Below are 16,617 nucleotides of genomic sequence, written 5' to 3'. Positions count from 1 at the left end.
CCAGGCTTCCCGGGAAGACTGCAGGCTGTGCGTCCGTCGACTCCAGCACCAGGTGCTGACCCTGCAGTGCCAGCTCAGAGACCAGGCGTCTGCCAGCCGCGAGCTGCAGCTGGCACGGGACGAGGCCGTCCGGCTCCAGGAGCGGCTCCGGAGCCAGGTAGGCTCAGCCGGCGCCCCCTTTCCTGCCCGCATCAGATGTGCCCGTCTCGGCACGGTCTCTGTGCCAGCCCCAGCAGCCGGTTGTATCTGTTAGGTTTTTAACGTATGAACAGTGTAAGGGGGAGAAGCAAAGGGCCCGTGGTCTCTCCACGAGCCAGCCTTGGCTAAGCATGTGTGTGTCCGTGAGAGGGCTTCAAAACGCTCTGGGTAAAGTCGCATTGTGTTTAGGTATTGGAAAGGCAGAGTGACAGAGAGAGAAGGAGGAGGGAGGGAGGGAGGGAGAGAGAGAGAGAGTTTCTATCTGTTGGTTCACACCCCCAAATGGCTCCAGCAACCGGCCAGACTGGAGCCAGGAACTGCAACCAGGTCTCCCACGCGTGTACAGGGGCCCAAGCACTTGGGCCATCTTCCACTGCTTCCCCAGGCCAGAGCAGGGAGCTGGATTGGAAGTGGAGCAGCCGGGACTGGAACTTGTGGCACCCAGATGGGATGCTGGCATCGCAGGCGGTGGCTTACCTCACTACACTACAAATGGCCCCTCATTCTTTTATTTTTTGATTTATCGAGTTGAAAGAGAGGCAGCTTCATCCAGTGGTCCATTCACCATGTCTGGGGCCGGGCCAGGCCAAAGCTGACAGCCAGGAACCCATCCAGGGCGCCCACATGGTTGGCAGGGACCACTGCCTCCCAGGGCCAGCGCTAGCAGGAAACCAGAGAAGGACGCAAAGCAGGGACTCGAACCCAGGCCCTCCAAAATTGGGTGCCGGCATCCCCAGCGGTGTCTCAGCCACTGCGACCAGATGCCTGTCCCACCTCATTCTTTAAAGGCCTTGTGTGTTCTTCCATCATGAGGCCAAGCCATCACCCACTGACCGATTCTGTGTGGACGCTCACACGGTTCTGTTCGGCTCCCGTGGGCATTCCCGTCTCTGTCATGTTGTGTTCCCGCTGCCCACGTCCAGGGCAAATCCTAGCGGAAGAATCCGAGGATCAGAGGGTGCAAAACCATGAACCGCGACAGCTGACGGCCAGGATGCCCGCGTGGCCTGTGCTCGCGCCCACAGCTGCCCGCCCTGGAGGCCGCCAGACTCAACCCTTTCACAAGCTGATGGGTGCAGAGTGCATCGGCGCTTGGGGGCGTGGCTGGCTGTTGGTGTCGGCCTTGTGCGGTTGCCCACACCGTGCACAGAGCCCGTGTGCCCTGTGCCTGCGGCGTCCCAGCCTTTGTGCGCTTGTGTTTTGATGTGCAGGGATCTGTTGGGTGGGCGGCGTTCTGTCCCTGTGCCCCTGCTGTGGGGCCTGTCATAATTGCCATTCATTCATAAGTACCTGTTTGTAATGATGGTGCAGAGAACTGGGGCCGTGGGTCCTCAGGGTGGGAGTGCCGCTGTCCAGGGGGTGGCCCTTGTCCAAAGCCTCCAGCATCCACGAGAGGACCTCTTCCCTGGGTCCTCAGCCAGCATGGGACGTGGTGTCCCTGTTTCTTCTCGTCCATCACTGGTGGGCAAAACGTGGCCTCCTCCGTCTCACAGGGCTGACAGCTTTGACCGTGCCCATGGTCTTAGGTCTGTCTCATTTCCACCCTCTTCTCTCCCTACACCTTAGGTGTCTCTCTGTCTGTCTTCCAGTTAAATCTCCCTCTTTGGAGGAGCGGCTCTGCTGTCGGGCTCATCATTGTCGTTTCTCTGTGCTGGGATTCCCACTCGAGTCTTCCTTTGTAGCTCCCGCTGCCCGATGGAATCTTGTGATGTGGTTCTTGGGCGCCGGCATCACAAGGCCTCCCCCCAGCTCCCTGCCCTGTGACCTCGGCTGTGTGTCTCTGGGCCACAGCGTCCCCCGCACGCGGGCGCTGTGGCTCGGGACGGTCTCCTCCCGAGCACTGGCCACACCGAGCGCTCTCACACGCTCTCTGCCGTCGGTGTCCTCTTGCTCCCCTTCTCCCGCTCTGTGGTCGTTGGCTTCGCGGGGTTTCTCACGTGACCCCCACACCAACCCTGCGGTAGATCTGTCACCCCCAAATCTTGTCTCCAATTCTGCGGGTTAACCTTCTACTTCCTTCTCACTCACTTTTTTTTTTAAAAAAAAAGATTTATTCATATATTTGAAAGGCAGGTAGCGACAGCGTGCATGTATTGAGCACTGGCTGGATGCCAGGCTGGTTCTCGGCACGGTACATGAATCCATGCTCTGGCTCCTCCCCACGGTCCTCTCCCCTGGGTGGATGCTGGCGTCACCCACTCCACGGACAAGGAAAGGGGGGCAGAGAGGGCAGGCGACGTGCGTGGGGTCACAGTTCTCGGTGGTGGCTGCTGGGGTTCGGCCCCAGGGGCTCAGGAACCCGTGTGTATTTGAGCATCACCGGAAGCTGCTGCCCGGTGGGGAGTCGGGGATGGCGTACTTTCCGACAGAGGAGGCACTGCCTCTGTCCCCCGGATCCCGCTGGGCGGTGACGGGAAAGGCCCTGCTCCCAGCACCAGGTCCCCCGGGGTTCAGAGCTGACCCATGTGAGCCGGCACTGGCCGAGCCCGCAGGGCAGTGCCGTGGGGCAGCCGTGGCAGCGCCTGGCTTCCATTTCAGCTCGGGGAGCTTCAGAGAGAGCGACGCGAGGCGGACCTGGCTGTGCCCCCTCTGAAGGTAACGTGCGCATCGAGTCCACGGCAGTGTCCCTGCAGTGAGGGGCAGGGACGCCGGTTCCCGCCCTGAACCCGTCTGCGGTCCAGTGCCCGGGACTCGGCTCCCAAACACCCGTGCGCACCGAGCGTTTGCAGGGCTTTGCTTCCAGCACATTCCCCCGTGTCTGAGGTCCTGTGGTCCCCACGTGCTTGTGCCCTGTGTCTGCCCTCGGTGGCCCCGCCCTCTGAGGCTGTCCCTCGCACCGGAGTGACCCACGGGATGCCCCAGCCAGGTCTCCAGCTTGTCCCTGCTGCAGCGCCCACGGTGGTCACTACACAGCCGCCCGCTCCTGCGCGGTGGCGCTCGGTGTGATGAGCCGGGGTCAGCCGAGGACATCACTTATCACGGCTGCCTCGGGTGCTCCTGACCTGCTGCAAACACGCAGGGGCCCGGAGTCCCTGCCCGTGCCCACGGCGCTGCCTCGCCACGCAGCGCTGGCCCTGGGGGAAGTGGCAGGGTCACAGGCTGGGGGCCGTCTGTGTGGGTGCGGGTGCCCTTCTGTCTCAGCAGAGCTTCCCCCACGTACAGAAGCTTTGGAGTCTGGGATGGCGTCCTGGACATGGCCCTAAGTGGCCATGGGGTTTGGCGTGTTCTTGGCCAGTGGGACTTGGGATTTGCTGAGGGTGGCACACCCAGTCCACATTCAGGGTGGGCCCGGGTCGGGATCAGGTGGGCGGGTCCACCCTTGATCTCCATTCTCCAGGCAGGGTAGACAGGGAGGGCCCTGGACGGGACAGCAGCAGAACCTGGGGACCCTGGGACCCCCACTCTGTGCCGAGACCCCTCCCCCCCGGGGCCGTGTGCTCACCGCTGCCTCCCTTTCAGGCCAAGCTGGCTTCCCTGGTGCGCAAGTGCCGGGAGAGGAACCGGGTGATCGCGCACCTGCTGCGGGAGCTGCGCACACGCGGGCCCGAGGATCGCGCTCTGTCCCAGCTGGCACAGAGCATGGAGGAAGACGCAGCACTGGCTGAGTACTCGGCCGCCTTCCTGGCTCCGGGCGCCCCCGAGGTGGGTTCCCACGCACGCCCCCAGCCCTGTTTCCCTGGGTGCTGTGGGCGGGTCCAGCCCCGTCCACCTGCCTGGCCTGAGCTTCCCTCTCAGCTGGGAGCAGAGCTGCTCTGCCGGCATCTGTAGCTCCCCAGTGCCGGGCGGGGGTAGGAGGAGGTTGCTCACCGGTGTTTGTTGAATGAATGCAACTGTCAATCAAACGAATCCGGGGCTTCTCTCCTAATGACCAGCAGAAGAGGAAGCCGAGGCCAGAGTGGTCAGGCGACTCACTCGAGGTGGTACTGGGGGGAGCAGCAGGACCCTGGGCACCACGTGCACTCAGCCACGCCTCCCCGCCCCCACCCCCCACCGCAGTTCAGGGCTGCACCAGCAACGCCCCCACCCGCCGTGCTCGGCTTCTGACTTTGCGAGGGTGAGTGGCAGCTCCCGGGGTCAACACAGCCAGGGCTGTTTGCCCAGCGCTGCACCCAGGGCGCCCAAAACACCGTGTGAAGCAGCAGCCGTGAGCACGGGGCAGAGGCGGGCTGATCGCGGAATATGCTTCCTGGAGGAGGAAGCGCTCAAACAAGGAGGGCTGCAGTGGCTGGGAGGATGGAGGGAAGGGCTCGGGCCGAGCCAGGTGCGTGTGCAAAGGCTGGGCCGTGTGCAAAGGCTGGGCCGTGTGCAAGTCCGTGCTGCTCGGAGACCTAGCGGTGCTCCTGGTGGGTGTGAGTGAGTTACAGCACCCCTGGGCCTTCGACGGGGTCACACATCATCAGTTAACAATACCCCAGGTTGGGGCCAGCACTGTGGCACAGTGGGCTAAGCCGCCGCCTGCCGCTGCATCCCATATGAGCACAGAGTTGAGTCCTGGCTGCTGTGCTTCCAACCCAGCTCCCTGCTAATGCACCCGGGAAAGCAGTGGAAGATGACCCGAGTGCTTGGGCCCCTGCACCCACGTGGGAGACCCAGAAGAAGCTTCTGGCTCCTGGCTTCAGCCGGGCCCAGCCCCTACCACTACAGCCATTTAGAGAGAAACCCAGCAGATGGATGATCTCTCTCTCTCTCTCTCTCTCGCCCTCTCTCTAACTTCTGTCTCTGTCACTGTGCCTTTCAAATAAATAAAATAAATCTTTAAGATATTGTGAGTTGAAACTGCCCGTGGTACTCTGGACCTCCTGAGCCACACAGCTGGGGCTCGCCCGCTGCAGGTGTCGGCCGGTTGCACCCATGGCCCTGGGAGCTGCGATTGTGTTCAGGTCCCGAGCTCGGCCTCTGCTGAATGTGGCCCCATTGAGAAGTCCCAGAATCCTTTGTCAGACCGCTGTACGCAGGGGACTGCTTGGACTCGGAGCACAGAGTGGGAGCGGGCAGTGCGCCTCCCTGGCAGGTGCCGGCAGGAGTGGTGTGCCTGGGTGGAGCTGTCCTTTGTGTCCCCGGGGACGAATCTGTGCACTGGCATCTGAGGAGCCTGCCACAGAGCCCCGTTGCCACGTGGCTGGGGCTACGGAAGAAGCAGGTGGCTGGGCTCTGCCATCTGTAGTCAGGGACGACTTCACGGGGGAGGGGGCATTTGGATCAGGCTCTAGTTCTATATAGCCATTCACCAGGCAAAGTGGGAGAGCTAGGGCCTTCAGACACGGGAGAGGCCTGTGTGAATGGGGTGCAAAGGCCGGGGTGCTGGGGTGCAGGTGGGGAATGGGGTACCACAGCCCCACCAGCCGTGCCACGAGGAAGTGGGCTCTGGGCTGCTCTGGCATCAGCCTGCTTTGAACACGGCCAGCTGAGGACCGGCAGGTGCCACCCCCCTGGGCGCTGTGGGGTGGACTTGTCTGTGTGGGGGTGCGGGGGGGCATTCAGCGCCTCCTGGCTGCATCCGGGGCCCCGGCAGAGACGTCCTCACTTTTGCCCAAAAGTCTTTGCAGCAGCTTCTGAAACGCGATGTTCCCGTCCACGTTTGGAGACTTGATCCGAGTAAAGGGAACAGAGTCGCCTCGTGTGGCCTGGGAGGAGGGAGTCCCCAGAGTGGGCTGGGCTGGAGGCCGGCGTCCCGTGCAGGGGGTGGGGCCTGCTCTGTGCGGGCTCAGTCTCTGCCGAGCCCCCGGGTCATGATCCCGTGTCTTTTCTCCCAGACCAGCTGCCGCCTGGACGTCCAGTCTGCAGAGACGGCTGCCGGGAGAGGTCAGTGCCATTCCCAGGGAGGAAGGGGCTGTGGGCCGGCGTGGGAGATGCCCCCTTCTGCTTGCAGTGCCCAGGGCAGCGTGACCCCGCCCCCGCCCTCCCCCTCCCGGCCCCGCCCGCTCATGTCACATAAGGAGACGACGGTGGAGGGGCCGGCACTGCGGCTCACTAGGCTAATCCTCCGCCTGTGGCACCGGCACCCTGGGTTCTAGTCCCGGTCGGGGCGCCGATTCTGTCCCGGTTGCCCCTCTTCCAGGCCAGCTCTCTGCTGTGGCCCGGGAGTGCAGTGGAGGATGGCCCAAGTGCTTGGGCCCTGCACCCCATGGGAGACCAGGAGGAAGCACCTGGCCCCTGGCTTTGGATCGGCGCAGCACGTTGGCCGTGGTGGCCATTTGGGGGGTGAACCAACGGCAAAAAGGAAGACCTTCCCCCCTCTCTCTCACTGCCTAACTCTGCCTATCAAAAAAAAAAAAAAAACCCAAAAACCAAAAAACAAACAAAAAACGCATGGAGGTTCGGACCCCCGGGCCCTGAGCTTCGGTCCTGGGCTTCGCCCTGAGTGAGAGTGTGGGTGTGGGGAAGCCCCGGGGCAGGGGATCTTGTTGTGAGCAGTTGCCTGGGGACGTCGGCATCAGGAAGCAGCCCACGTACTCGGTGAACTGTCACAGGCACCAGTGGGGCCGCCCAGATGCCCCTCAGAGGGGCGCGGGCATCGCGATGTTCTAAGTCGGGAAGATACGGACACCGGTCTCCCAGGGCTGAGTCACAGTCAGCCAGGCTGGCCTTCCAACAGGGCTTACTTACGGTGACGGCGACATGACCCGGTGACGTGGCCTGGGGACGTGGCCTCACCAGGGGACAGGACTTGGCCAGATGGAATCCCCAGGCCTTGTTCCCCATCCTATCAGCGTGGGGAGGGTGGGGCTTCTCAGGGTTTAGGGCTGAGCTCTTATCAGGAGGAACACAGAGGAAAAAAACACAGAGGAAGTGTACCCAGTGTTGCTGTGAGGCTGAGAAACTCGTAGATTAGATGGTTTTAAAAAAATATATTCATTTATTTAACTGAGAGGCAGAGTTACAGAGAGAGAGAGGTCTTCCATCCACTGGTTCACTCCCCAAGTGCTGGGGCCGGGCCGGGCCGAACCCAGGAGCCAGCAGCTCCATCTTGGTCTCCTCATGGGTGGCAGGGACTCGAGTCCTTGGACCATCGTCCGCTGCGTCCCAGGTGCATTAGCGGGGGCTGGGTCAGAAGCCGAGCAGCAGGGCTGGAATTGGTGCTCCAGCCTGGAAGCAGGTGTCTGAGTGGCGGCTGAACCTGCTGCCCCAGCCCAGCCCAGCCCAGCCCAGCCCCAGCTCAGCCCAGCCCCAGCCCAGTCCAGCCCCGCCCCAACCACAGCACCAGCCCAGCCCCAGCCCAGCCCAGCCCCAGCCCAGCCCAGCGCAGCCCAGCCCCACCCCCAGCCCCAGCCCAGTCCAACCCAGCCCAGCCCAGCCCAGCCCCAACCACAGCCCCAGCCCTGCCCAGCCCAGCCCAGCCCCAGCCCAGCCCCAGCCCAGCCCCAACCACAGCCCCAGCCCTGCCCCAGCCCAGCCCAGCCCCAGCCCAGCCTCAGCCCCGCCCCAACCACAGCCCCAGCCCAGCCCAGCCCCAACCACAGCCCCAGCCCAACCCAGCCCAGCCCAGCCCAGTCCAGCCCAGCCCCAGCCCAGCCCCAGCCCCGCCCCAACCACAGCCCCAGCTCAGCCCAGCCCAGCCCAGCCCCAGCCCAGCCCAGCCCCAGCCCCACCCCAGCCCCGCCCCAACCACAGCCCCAGCCCAGCCCTGCCCCAGCCCTGCCCCAGCCCAGCCCAGCCCAGCCCAGCCCCTCCTAGCCCAGCCCAGCCCAGTCCAGCCCAGCCCAGCCCAGCCCAGCCCCAGGACTGTTAATTTTCGAGGGAGAATAACGTGACCTTGTTCATGCGTGTGTGCCGGGCGCAGTCGGATCCTATGACAAGAAGAGACCTGTCCCCAGTCTCCAGCAGAGAGGAGGGCCCCGGTCTGGGCCCCACCGCCCACCCCTGCTGCCTGTGCAGGCACCTGTCCTGGCAGCTGGCCCCGCCTCTGCCCCCAGCTTCCTCTGGGCCCCAGGGCGCTCTCGGGCTCAGCTTCTCCCCTTTCAGCGAGGAGTGGGCCCTAATGTCGGGCTGCTGAGACTCCAGGGGCCTGCAGGGCCACCTCGTGCTGTAGGACCTCTCAGTTGCAGAGATGCCCACTTGCTCGGGAGGACGCCCAAAGATCCAGACTCCAGACCAGTTGATGCAAAAAGCACGAGGTTTTTATTGTACGTTTGCGCAAACGGGCCCCCACCTCAGGCAGTGAGGAGCCCTGAGCGGCAGTTTCACACAGGTTATATAGGCAACGAATTAGCATATTCCTAATGCGCATGCATAGGATTGGTCAGTTCAGAGGGACCATTAGCATATGGGATGCAGTGGCAACACGGGATTGGCTGGTTCGGAGGGACAATTAGCATATCGGAGAGTGCTGAGGGAGAGTGCTGAGGAGAGTGCTGAGGAGAGTGCTGAGGGGAGTGCTGAGGGGAGTGCTGAGGAGAGTGCTGAGGAGAGTGCTGAGGAGAGTGCTGAGGAGAGTGCTGAGGAGAGTGCTGAGGAGAGTGCTGAGGAGAGTGCTGAGGAGAGTGCTGAGGGAGAGTGCTGAGGAGAGTGCTGAGGAGAGTGCTGAGGGAGAGTGCTGAGGAGAGTGCTGAGGAGAGTGCTGAGGGAACGTGCTGAGGAGAGTGCTGAGGGGAACGTGCTGAGGAGAGTGCTGAGGAGAGTGGCAGCTCTGCTCTGGGCATGCCTAGAGGTTCTCTGAAGGGGATTGACTTTTCCTTCCCAGAGAACGTCCTGCCCGCTAGACTCTGGGGAACATCTAACCTCTTAAGAAGCCCCTGATATCTGCCCAGGCCTAGTTTCTTGTCCCTCTCCCCCATAAGGGTCCTTCATTCCCTCCTTTTCTTTTTGCAAAGATTTTAATCCTAAAATCTATTGGACCGGCCTGGGGAGAGCCTGCCTCACTGGAGGGAGGGAACTCTGTTCTTGCTGGACTGGGTTGGGTTCCACGTTAACAATTGTGGAGCATGGGGATTGGAAAAACAATGGGGAAAGGCCAGGAACATCACAAATATTAGACAGTTTTTGAAAGTCTTAGCTTGAGTGGGTTCTGAGTGCGCTGGAGCTTCCATTTGGCTGGTCTATCCGGATCCTCGGGGCCCTGGGGAGGTGGTGCTCGCTTCACGTGTGAGGCGTGGACCCAAGCAGCGATTCCGTCGACCTTGAGAGCGGTGGGAGTTGTCAACAGCACAGTGAAGGGGCCTTTCCACCGGGGCTCTAGAGTCTTAGATTGGTGCCTTCGGACATACACAGCATCACCGATTTGGAAAGGATGTGGAATGGTTGTCGTCTTGGGTTGGTAGGCTGCTGCAAGAGGTTTCCAGACCTGGTTCTGGATGATCTGGAGTGCTCTCAACCGGGCCTGTAACTTAGGGGCATCGGCAACAGAGTCACTGGCAAGGTCAAGCAAGCCTGCTACTGGTGGGGGCCCTCCATAAAGGATTTCGTATGGTGTCAGCCCGCAATGAGAGGGCGTGTTTCGGACCCGGAACAACACCATAGGGAGGAGTTGGACCCAGTCTTTAACACCAGTCTCCAACGCTAATTTGGTCAAGGTCTCTTTAATTGTTCTGTTCATTCTTTCTACCTGTCCTGAACTTTGGGGTCTATAGGCACAGTGCAATTTCCAATTTATGCCTAATGCTTTGGCCACCAACTGACTTACCTGGGAGACAAACGCTGGGCCATTGTCGGACCCGATTACCTTAGGCAAGCCGAACCGGGGGAAGATCTCCTCTATGATCTTCTTGACGACCACCCGGGCGGTTTCCCGTTTTGTGGGGAATGCCTCAGTCCATCCGGAGAAGGTGTCTACAAAAACTAGAAGATACTTATTCCCATAACTGCCCGGCCTTATCTCAGTGAAATCGACCTCCCAGTTGATTCCTGGTCGGTCTCCTCTTACCCTAGCTCCCTCCGGGAGCTTGAGGTGTCTGGCATTTACCTTGGCACACGGAACACAGGATTCAGTTACCTGCTGGACTAAAGAGTCAAGTCCGGGGATGTAATAAGACTGCCTATCTTCCTGTAAGGCTGCTTTTAGCTTTTTGTGTCCCAAATGAGTCCATTGATGGAGGCTGGTAATTATTTCTTTAGCCAATTGGTGTGGCAGGACTATTTTCTCTCCGAGCCTCCAAACCCTTATTTGTTCATCATACTCTGCACCGAGCCGCTGGATCGTATCTAAGTCTTGGTCCGAATAGAGGAAAGGTGGTTCCCTCGATACTTGGGTGGGCTCAATTGTCTTTAACGGGAGCACCTGTTGGCTCAGGGCTGCCGCCCTAGCGGCCTCGTCTGCCATCCTGTTTCCCCTTGCTACGGGGTCGTCTCCTCGTTGGTGCCCGGGGCAATGAATTATACTCAACATTTTGGGCAGGAACAGGGCCTGTAGAAGATCTAGGATTTCCTGCTTATTTTTAATGTCCTTGCCTGCTGAGGTTAAGAGGCCCCTTCGCCGGTATATCTCCCCATGTACATGGGCAGTGGCGAAAGCATACCGACTGTCTGTGTAAATGTTGACCTTTTTGTCTTGTGCCAGTTTTAAAGCTTGAGTTAAGGCTATGAGCTCGGCTTTTTGAGCAGAAGTTCCAGGCTTTAAGGCACTTGACCAGATAACAGTTTTTCCATCCACCACCGCTGCCCCAGCCCTCCGCTCACCGTTCTGTAGAAAGCTGCTCCCATCCGTGAACCAGGTCATTTCGGCATCCGGCAGAGGCTGGTCGGTTAGGTCTTTTCGGGTGCCGTGGGCCTCAGCCAGGATTTGATGACAGTTATGGATTACCTGGGCCTGGGGCCCCAGTTCCGGGAGCAGGGTGGCCGGGTTTAAAGAGGTGGCAGTCCCAAACCGGACCCGCTCTGAGTTTAATAACATAGTCTGGTAATGAGTTATCCGAGCATTTGAGAGCCACCGATCTGGTGGCTGGCGGATAACTGTCTCCACAGCATGAGGTGCCACTATGGTGAGAGGTTGGCCTAGAGTCAATTTATCCGAGTCTTTCACCAGAACTGCCACGGCCGCTATCATGCGGAGGCACGGAGGCCAGCCGGCCGCTACATTGTCTAGCTTTTTTGAAAAGTATGCCACCGGCTTTTTCCAGGGTCCAAGCATTTGTGTTAGCACTCCCTTCGCCACTCCCTTATTCTCATCCACGTATAATGTGAAGGGCTTGGTCATATCAGGGAGGCTCAGGGCTGGGGCTGACAATAGGGCCTTTTTTATGTTGCCAAACGCCCGCTGTTGCTCTTCTCTCCATTGAAAGGGAGCATTGGACTTCGTGAGGGGGTACAATGGGGCTGCCAGCTCCGCAAACCCAGGAATCCAAAGGCGGCAGAATCCCGCACTCCCGAGGAATTCCCGCATCTTTCTGGCATCGGTGGGGGGTGGAATTAGAGCAACCACCCTTTTTCGGCTCTCTGTCAGCCACCGTTGCCCTCCTTCTAGGAGGTAGCCTAGGTAGGCCACCTGTTTCTGACATATTTGGGCCTTTTTCGCGGAGGCTCGATAGCCCAATTCCCCCAGTCTCTGTAGCAGGGCCCCGGTACCTTTTAGGCAGTCCTGCTCAGTTTCAGCGGCAAGGAGGAGGTCGTCCACATATTGCAGGAGGACCAGGTCCGGATGGTTAACTCGGAAGTCGGCCAAATCTAGGTGCAGAGCTTCGTCAAACAAGGTAGGCGAGTTTTTAAATCCTTGGGGCAACCTTGTCCAGGTGAGTTGTCCTGAAAACCCGGTCTCTGGGTCTTTCCACTCAAAAGCAAAGATGGATTGGCTCTGAGGGCTCAGTCTTAAACAAAAGAATGCATCTTTTAGATCTAACACAGTGTACCATACGTGGGTCGGAGGCAAGGTACTTAGCAGATTGTAGGGGTTGGGCACTGTGGGATGCATATCCTCCGTTCTCCTATTAACCTCCCGCAAGTCCTGTACCGGGCGGTAGTCACCCGTACCAGGCTTCTTTACTGGTAGTAGGGGGGTGTTCCAAGGTGAACGACAAGGTTTTAAAATGCCTAGGTGTAACAGTCTCTGGATATGTGGCCGGATACCTTCCTTAGCTTCCTTGCCCATCGGATATTGACGAACTGACACGGGAATGGCCGTGGGCTTCAGATCTATGATCAAGGGAGGCCGGTTGACGGCCAGCCCTATTCCCGCAGTCTCTGCCCAGGCCTGAGGAAAATCTGTGAGCCACTTGGGGTCCAGGGGAGCCATGGTGGACGAGGGCCTCTCAAATAATCGGTGTTCGTCCTCCAAGCGTAGTGTTAATACCTGGAGGGGCCGCCCTCCTGAGTCTGTGATGGTAGCTCCTTTCTCATGGAAGTGAATTTGGGCTCCTACCTTCGAGAGTAGGTCCCTGCCCAGGAGGGGGTAGGGGCAGTCTGGCACTAGTAAGAACGAGTGTGTCACAAGTCCTGTACTTAACTGGACCTCTCGATTGGTTGTCCAGCGATATAACTTCCCTCCAGTTGCCCCCTGAACCCAGGAAGTCTTGGAGCTTAAAGGCCCTTTTTCTGAAGTCAGTACCGAGTGCTGGGCTCCCGTGTCAATCAGGAAGGTTACCGGTCTGCCCCCCACTTCAAGGGTTATCCTGGGCTCAGGGGGGGGCTCCTGGCCCTGACTCACCTAGTCGTCTTCTTCCAGGGACAGGATTGGAACTGGTCTCTTCTTTGGTCCCTGTGTTTTCTTCGGGCAGTCTTTGACCCAGTGTCCTCTTTCTTTACAATAGGCACATTGATCTCTTTCCACCCGAGGCTTTCGTTTGTCTCCCAAGTCCCTATTCTGTCCTGGTCTACTCCTTTCTGTATCCTGCACTACGGTGGCCAAAATTCTACTAAGCTCTCGATTACGTCTTTTGTCTCTTTTGTCTTCCCTTTCCTCCTGCTCCTTGCGGATCCTTTCCTCCTTCTCCTCTCGGGTCTCCCTTTTGTTGTAAATCTTTTCTGCCTCCTTCATTAAATCTTGTATAGTATACCCCTGAAGCCCCTCTAGCCGCTGCAATTTATTGCGGATGTCCGGCGCTGACTGTCCTATAAAGGACATGATTACATCTCCCTGCCGGTCCTCTGCCAGGGGGTCAAACGGGGTGTACATACGGTAGGCTTCCATTAATCTTTCTAGGAAGCCTGCCGGCGTTTCCTCAGCCCCCTGTACTACTGCACGTACCTTGGCCAAATTGGTGGGGCGCTTTCCAGCCCCTCTGAGACCCGCAAGGAGAATCTGGCGGTAAAGACGAAGTCGCTCCCTACCAGCAACGGTGGTGTAGTCCCAATCAGGACGGGTTGAGGGAAACGCCTCCTCGATTTCGTTTGGCAATAGGGTCGGTCGGCCATCTGCTCCAGGGACGTTTTTCCGTGCCTCAAGGTAGACACGCTGCTTTTCCTCAGTAGTGAGGAGGGTCTGCAGAAGCTGCTGACAATCATCCCAGGTGGGCTGATGAGTCAATAAAATTGACTCGATCAGCCCAGTCAGAGCCTGGGGGTCCTGAGAGAAAGAGGGGTTATGGGTTTTCCAATTGTAAAGATCGGAAGCAGAAAATGGCCAGTACTGCATCTGGCCAGCCACCGAGCGAAGAGGAAAAGCCTGTGAAGTCCAAACGCTTCCCGAGCCCCCTGCCTGCCCCCGACGGAGGCGCAGGCGGCTGGAGGGCGGGGAAGGCGCTGAGACTTCTTCTCCTGCCCTCGTGGAATCAAGGGGTGGTGCAGAAGGTTGCACATCCCGCTCTGGTTGTTGTGGGGGTTCCTGCGGGGGAGCAGGCTGGCCGGGAAGATAGGGTGGGGGAGAGTCAAAGAGCAGAAAGTCCTGATCAGCCGGAAGAACCGGTGGCTTGTCAGGTTTTGGATCTCGAATCTCCTTCAGAGGGTATAGGGAGGAGGTTGGCACAACCGGGATAGGAGGAGGGGGTAACGGGGTACGTATGGGCTCCGTCGGGAAGGAGAAGGGTTCTATCCAGGGAGGGGGGTTACGTGAAAGATCCTCCCACGTGGTAATGTAGGGCACCTGATCAGGGTGTCCATCGGATCCTGGCTGAAAGACTCGTTCCTTAATCTGTAAAATAATATCGAGGTTAAAAGTGCCGTTCCTTGGCCAGCCGACCTCGAAGGCCGGCCACTCTGAGGAACAGAATTTTGCCCATTGTTTCCTTTTAACCTCCAATGAGAGGTGGCGCGCGCGTTCTCGAACGTCCTTCCAGTGATCTAGAGTGAGACTTAAAGGGGTGGTTATTTGTTGACCCATGTGTGCAAGGATTTCAGCCCAAACAAAAAGAACAGCCAATACACAGACACATACAGTAAACAAGACAAACCACATGGCTAGGACAAATCGAACGCTATTGCGCTATTTTTGGGAGCGGCTGCCTGACCAGCCCTCCCCGGGAAGGAGGGAGACTTGGTCTCCGACCCACCTCCAGACCACCCCGGTGCGTCTTCCGGGGGAACAGACCGAGGGTTTCCCCTCATAACCCGGAGCGTCCTCCGGGGAACGGACCAGGGGTTGCTGGGCACGCCTGCCTCCCCCACTGGTCCCACAGAGTCAGGTCAGATACTGGCCAGTCAGAATACTTCAGTCAGAATCCAGTCAGAATACTCAAGACAAAAAACAACAGACAGAAAACACTTAATTATACCTCCAACTGGTCCTGCAGAGAATGGGTCTGAGGGCGACCTCGAGCCCCACGTTGGGCGCCAAATGTAGGACCTCTCAGTTGCAGAGATGCCCACTTGCTCGGGAGGACGCCCAAAGATCCAGACTCCAGACCAGTTGATGCAAAAAGCACGAGGTTTTTATTGTACGTTTGCGCAAACGGGCCCCCACCTCAGGCAGTGAGGAGCCCTGAGCGGCAGTTTCACACAGGTTATATAGGCAACGAATTAGCATATTCCTAATGCGCATGCATAGGATTGGTCAGTTCAGAGGGACCATTAGCATATGGGATGCAGTGGCAACACGGGATTGGCTGGTTCGGAGGGACAATTAGCATATCGGAGAGTGCTGAGGGAGAGTGCTGAGGAGAGTGCTGAGGAGAGTGCTGAGGAGAGTGCTGAGGGGAGTGCTGAGGAGAGTGCTGAGGAGAGTGCTGAGGAGAGTGCTGAGGGAACGTGCTGAGGAGAGTGCTGAGGGGAACGTGCTGAGGAGAGTGCTGAGGAGAGTGGCAGCTCTGCTCTGGGCATGCCTAGAGGTTCTCTGAAGGGGATTGACTTTTCCTTCCCAGAGAACGTCCTGCCCGCTGGACTCTGGGGAACATCTAACCTCTTAAGAAGCCCCTGATATCTGCCCAGGCCTAGTTTCTTGTCCCTCTCCCCCATAAGGGTCCTTCAGTGCCAGCCCCACGCCAGGTGTGGGCCCCGTGGGCAGGGAGGCAGGCTGGGGGTTCTCCGGGCTGTCCCGAGATCTGACGGCGCCATGGGAGGGCTGGGGCCCTCGGAGAGACCAGGGGCACCGAGAGGGCCTCTCCGATGCCTGGGGAACTGGGGGTGGCTCGGGGGCCTGGTGACTTTTTCCCGAGAGATCCCTGGGCTGAGGTTGGACTGGGTCTCCTCTTCCAGCTCAGAAAGCGCTCCGGAATCCTGACATGGACGGCGCCCTCCCGGGCCCATTGTGTTCCGGGGCCTGGCCTGCTCCTGAGGCTCAGGGGCCCGCACCGGCAGCCCCACCGGATTCCCCGCAGGTGAGGGCGCCCTGGTCACGCGGTGGCTTGGGCGCATTTTCACTGAGTGCCTGGGACACCTGCACACTGGGGACATCACCCTGGAGCCACCACCAGCTCGGGAGACAGTGCGGTGGCCGGGGGCAGGGTGGGAGCAGGTCCCCGCCCCCTTCAAGCTCCGCCCTGAGGCTCAGTGTGGAAAAAGGGGTTCCTGGCGCCCAGCCCTCAACCTGTAGCAGAGCTTCGGGAGGGGTGGGGGAGCAGGAACCGGGCGACAGGAGAGCCGGCAGGTGCGTCCGGTTCTCCCGGGGGGCTCCTCAGGCCCCGGATGTTCTAGAACTTTCTTCAGGGTTCTCTGCACAAACCCCGCTTGTGCTGGAAACGCCTTCCCGTCCGCGGGGACTTGGCCATTGCGATGTCACCATGGCAGCTGTGACGGAGATGGGGCCGCCCCTTCCCCTCCCCAGGGCCTGGCCCACGGCGAGGGGGTCTCCGGCCGTACCCGCAGGGGCCCTCCTCAGGGCTGGCTCTTAGTGGCGGGGCCCCTCGTCCCGGGTCCCAGGGCTGCGTTTTTGCCGCAGTCCCGGGCTCTGTTGGGCTGTCACAGGCATCTGGGGCCGGCGCGCCCTGCCCTGGGCAAAAGCAGATTCCGGCTGAGTGCCTGGGCTGGGCCTGGGCTGAGGGCTTGCCGTGGGGCACGGAGCTTGCCACATAACAACGCCGGGGAGGCGGGGGACACGTGGCCAGTGAGGTCACGGTTTGAAGGGCAGTAGGACGCTTGTCTCAGGCCACAGTGACGTCGTTTTGTGGTTGAGCTGAGTTGGGG

The 16,617-nt window shown here is 59.7% G+C and overlaps 1 protein-coding gene across 1 annotated transcript; it reads right to left on the bottom strand.

Annotated features, from left to right (window-relative positions):
- Nucleotides 1-8,947: 8,947 nt before the first annotated feature.
- On the bottom strand, nt 8,948-15,182 carry LOC133775297 (uncharacterized). Its single transcript, XM_062213531.1, is given in 3 exon segments — nt 8,948-9,963; nt 10,810-13,726; nt 13,805-15,182. Coding segments are annotated over 3 exon segments (4,365 nt in total). The 5' UTR covers nt 14,456-15,182; the 3' UTR covers nt 8,948-9,166.
- Between the last annotated feature and the right edge of the window lie 1,435 nt (nt 15,183-16,617).

Source organism: Lepus europaeus, chromosome 16, assembly GCF_033115175.1.
Source record: "Lepus europaeus isolate LE1 chromosome 16, mLepTim1.pri, whole genome shotgun sequence".
Classification (NCBI taxonomy): domain Eukaryota; kingdom Metazoa; phylum Chordata; class Mammalia; order Lagomorpha; family Leporidae; genus Lepus; species Lepus europaeus.
Note: the sequence above shows the minus strand (reverse complement) of the source record. Positions and strands in the feature narration are given on the sequence as shown.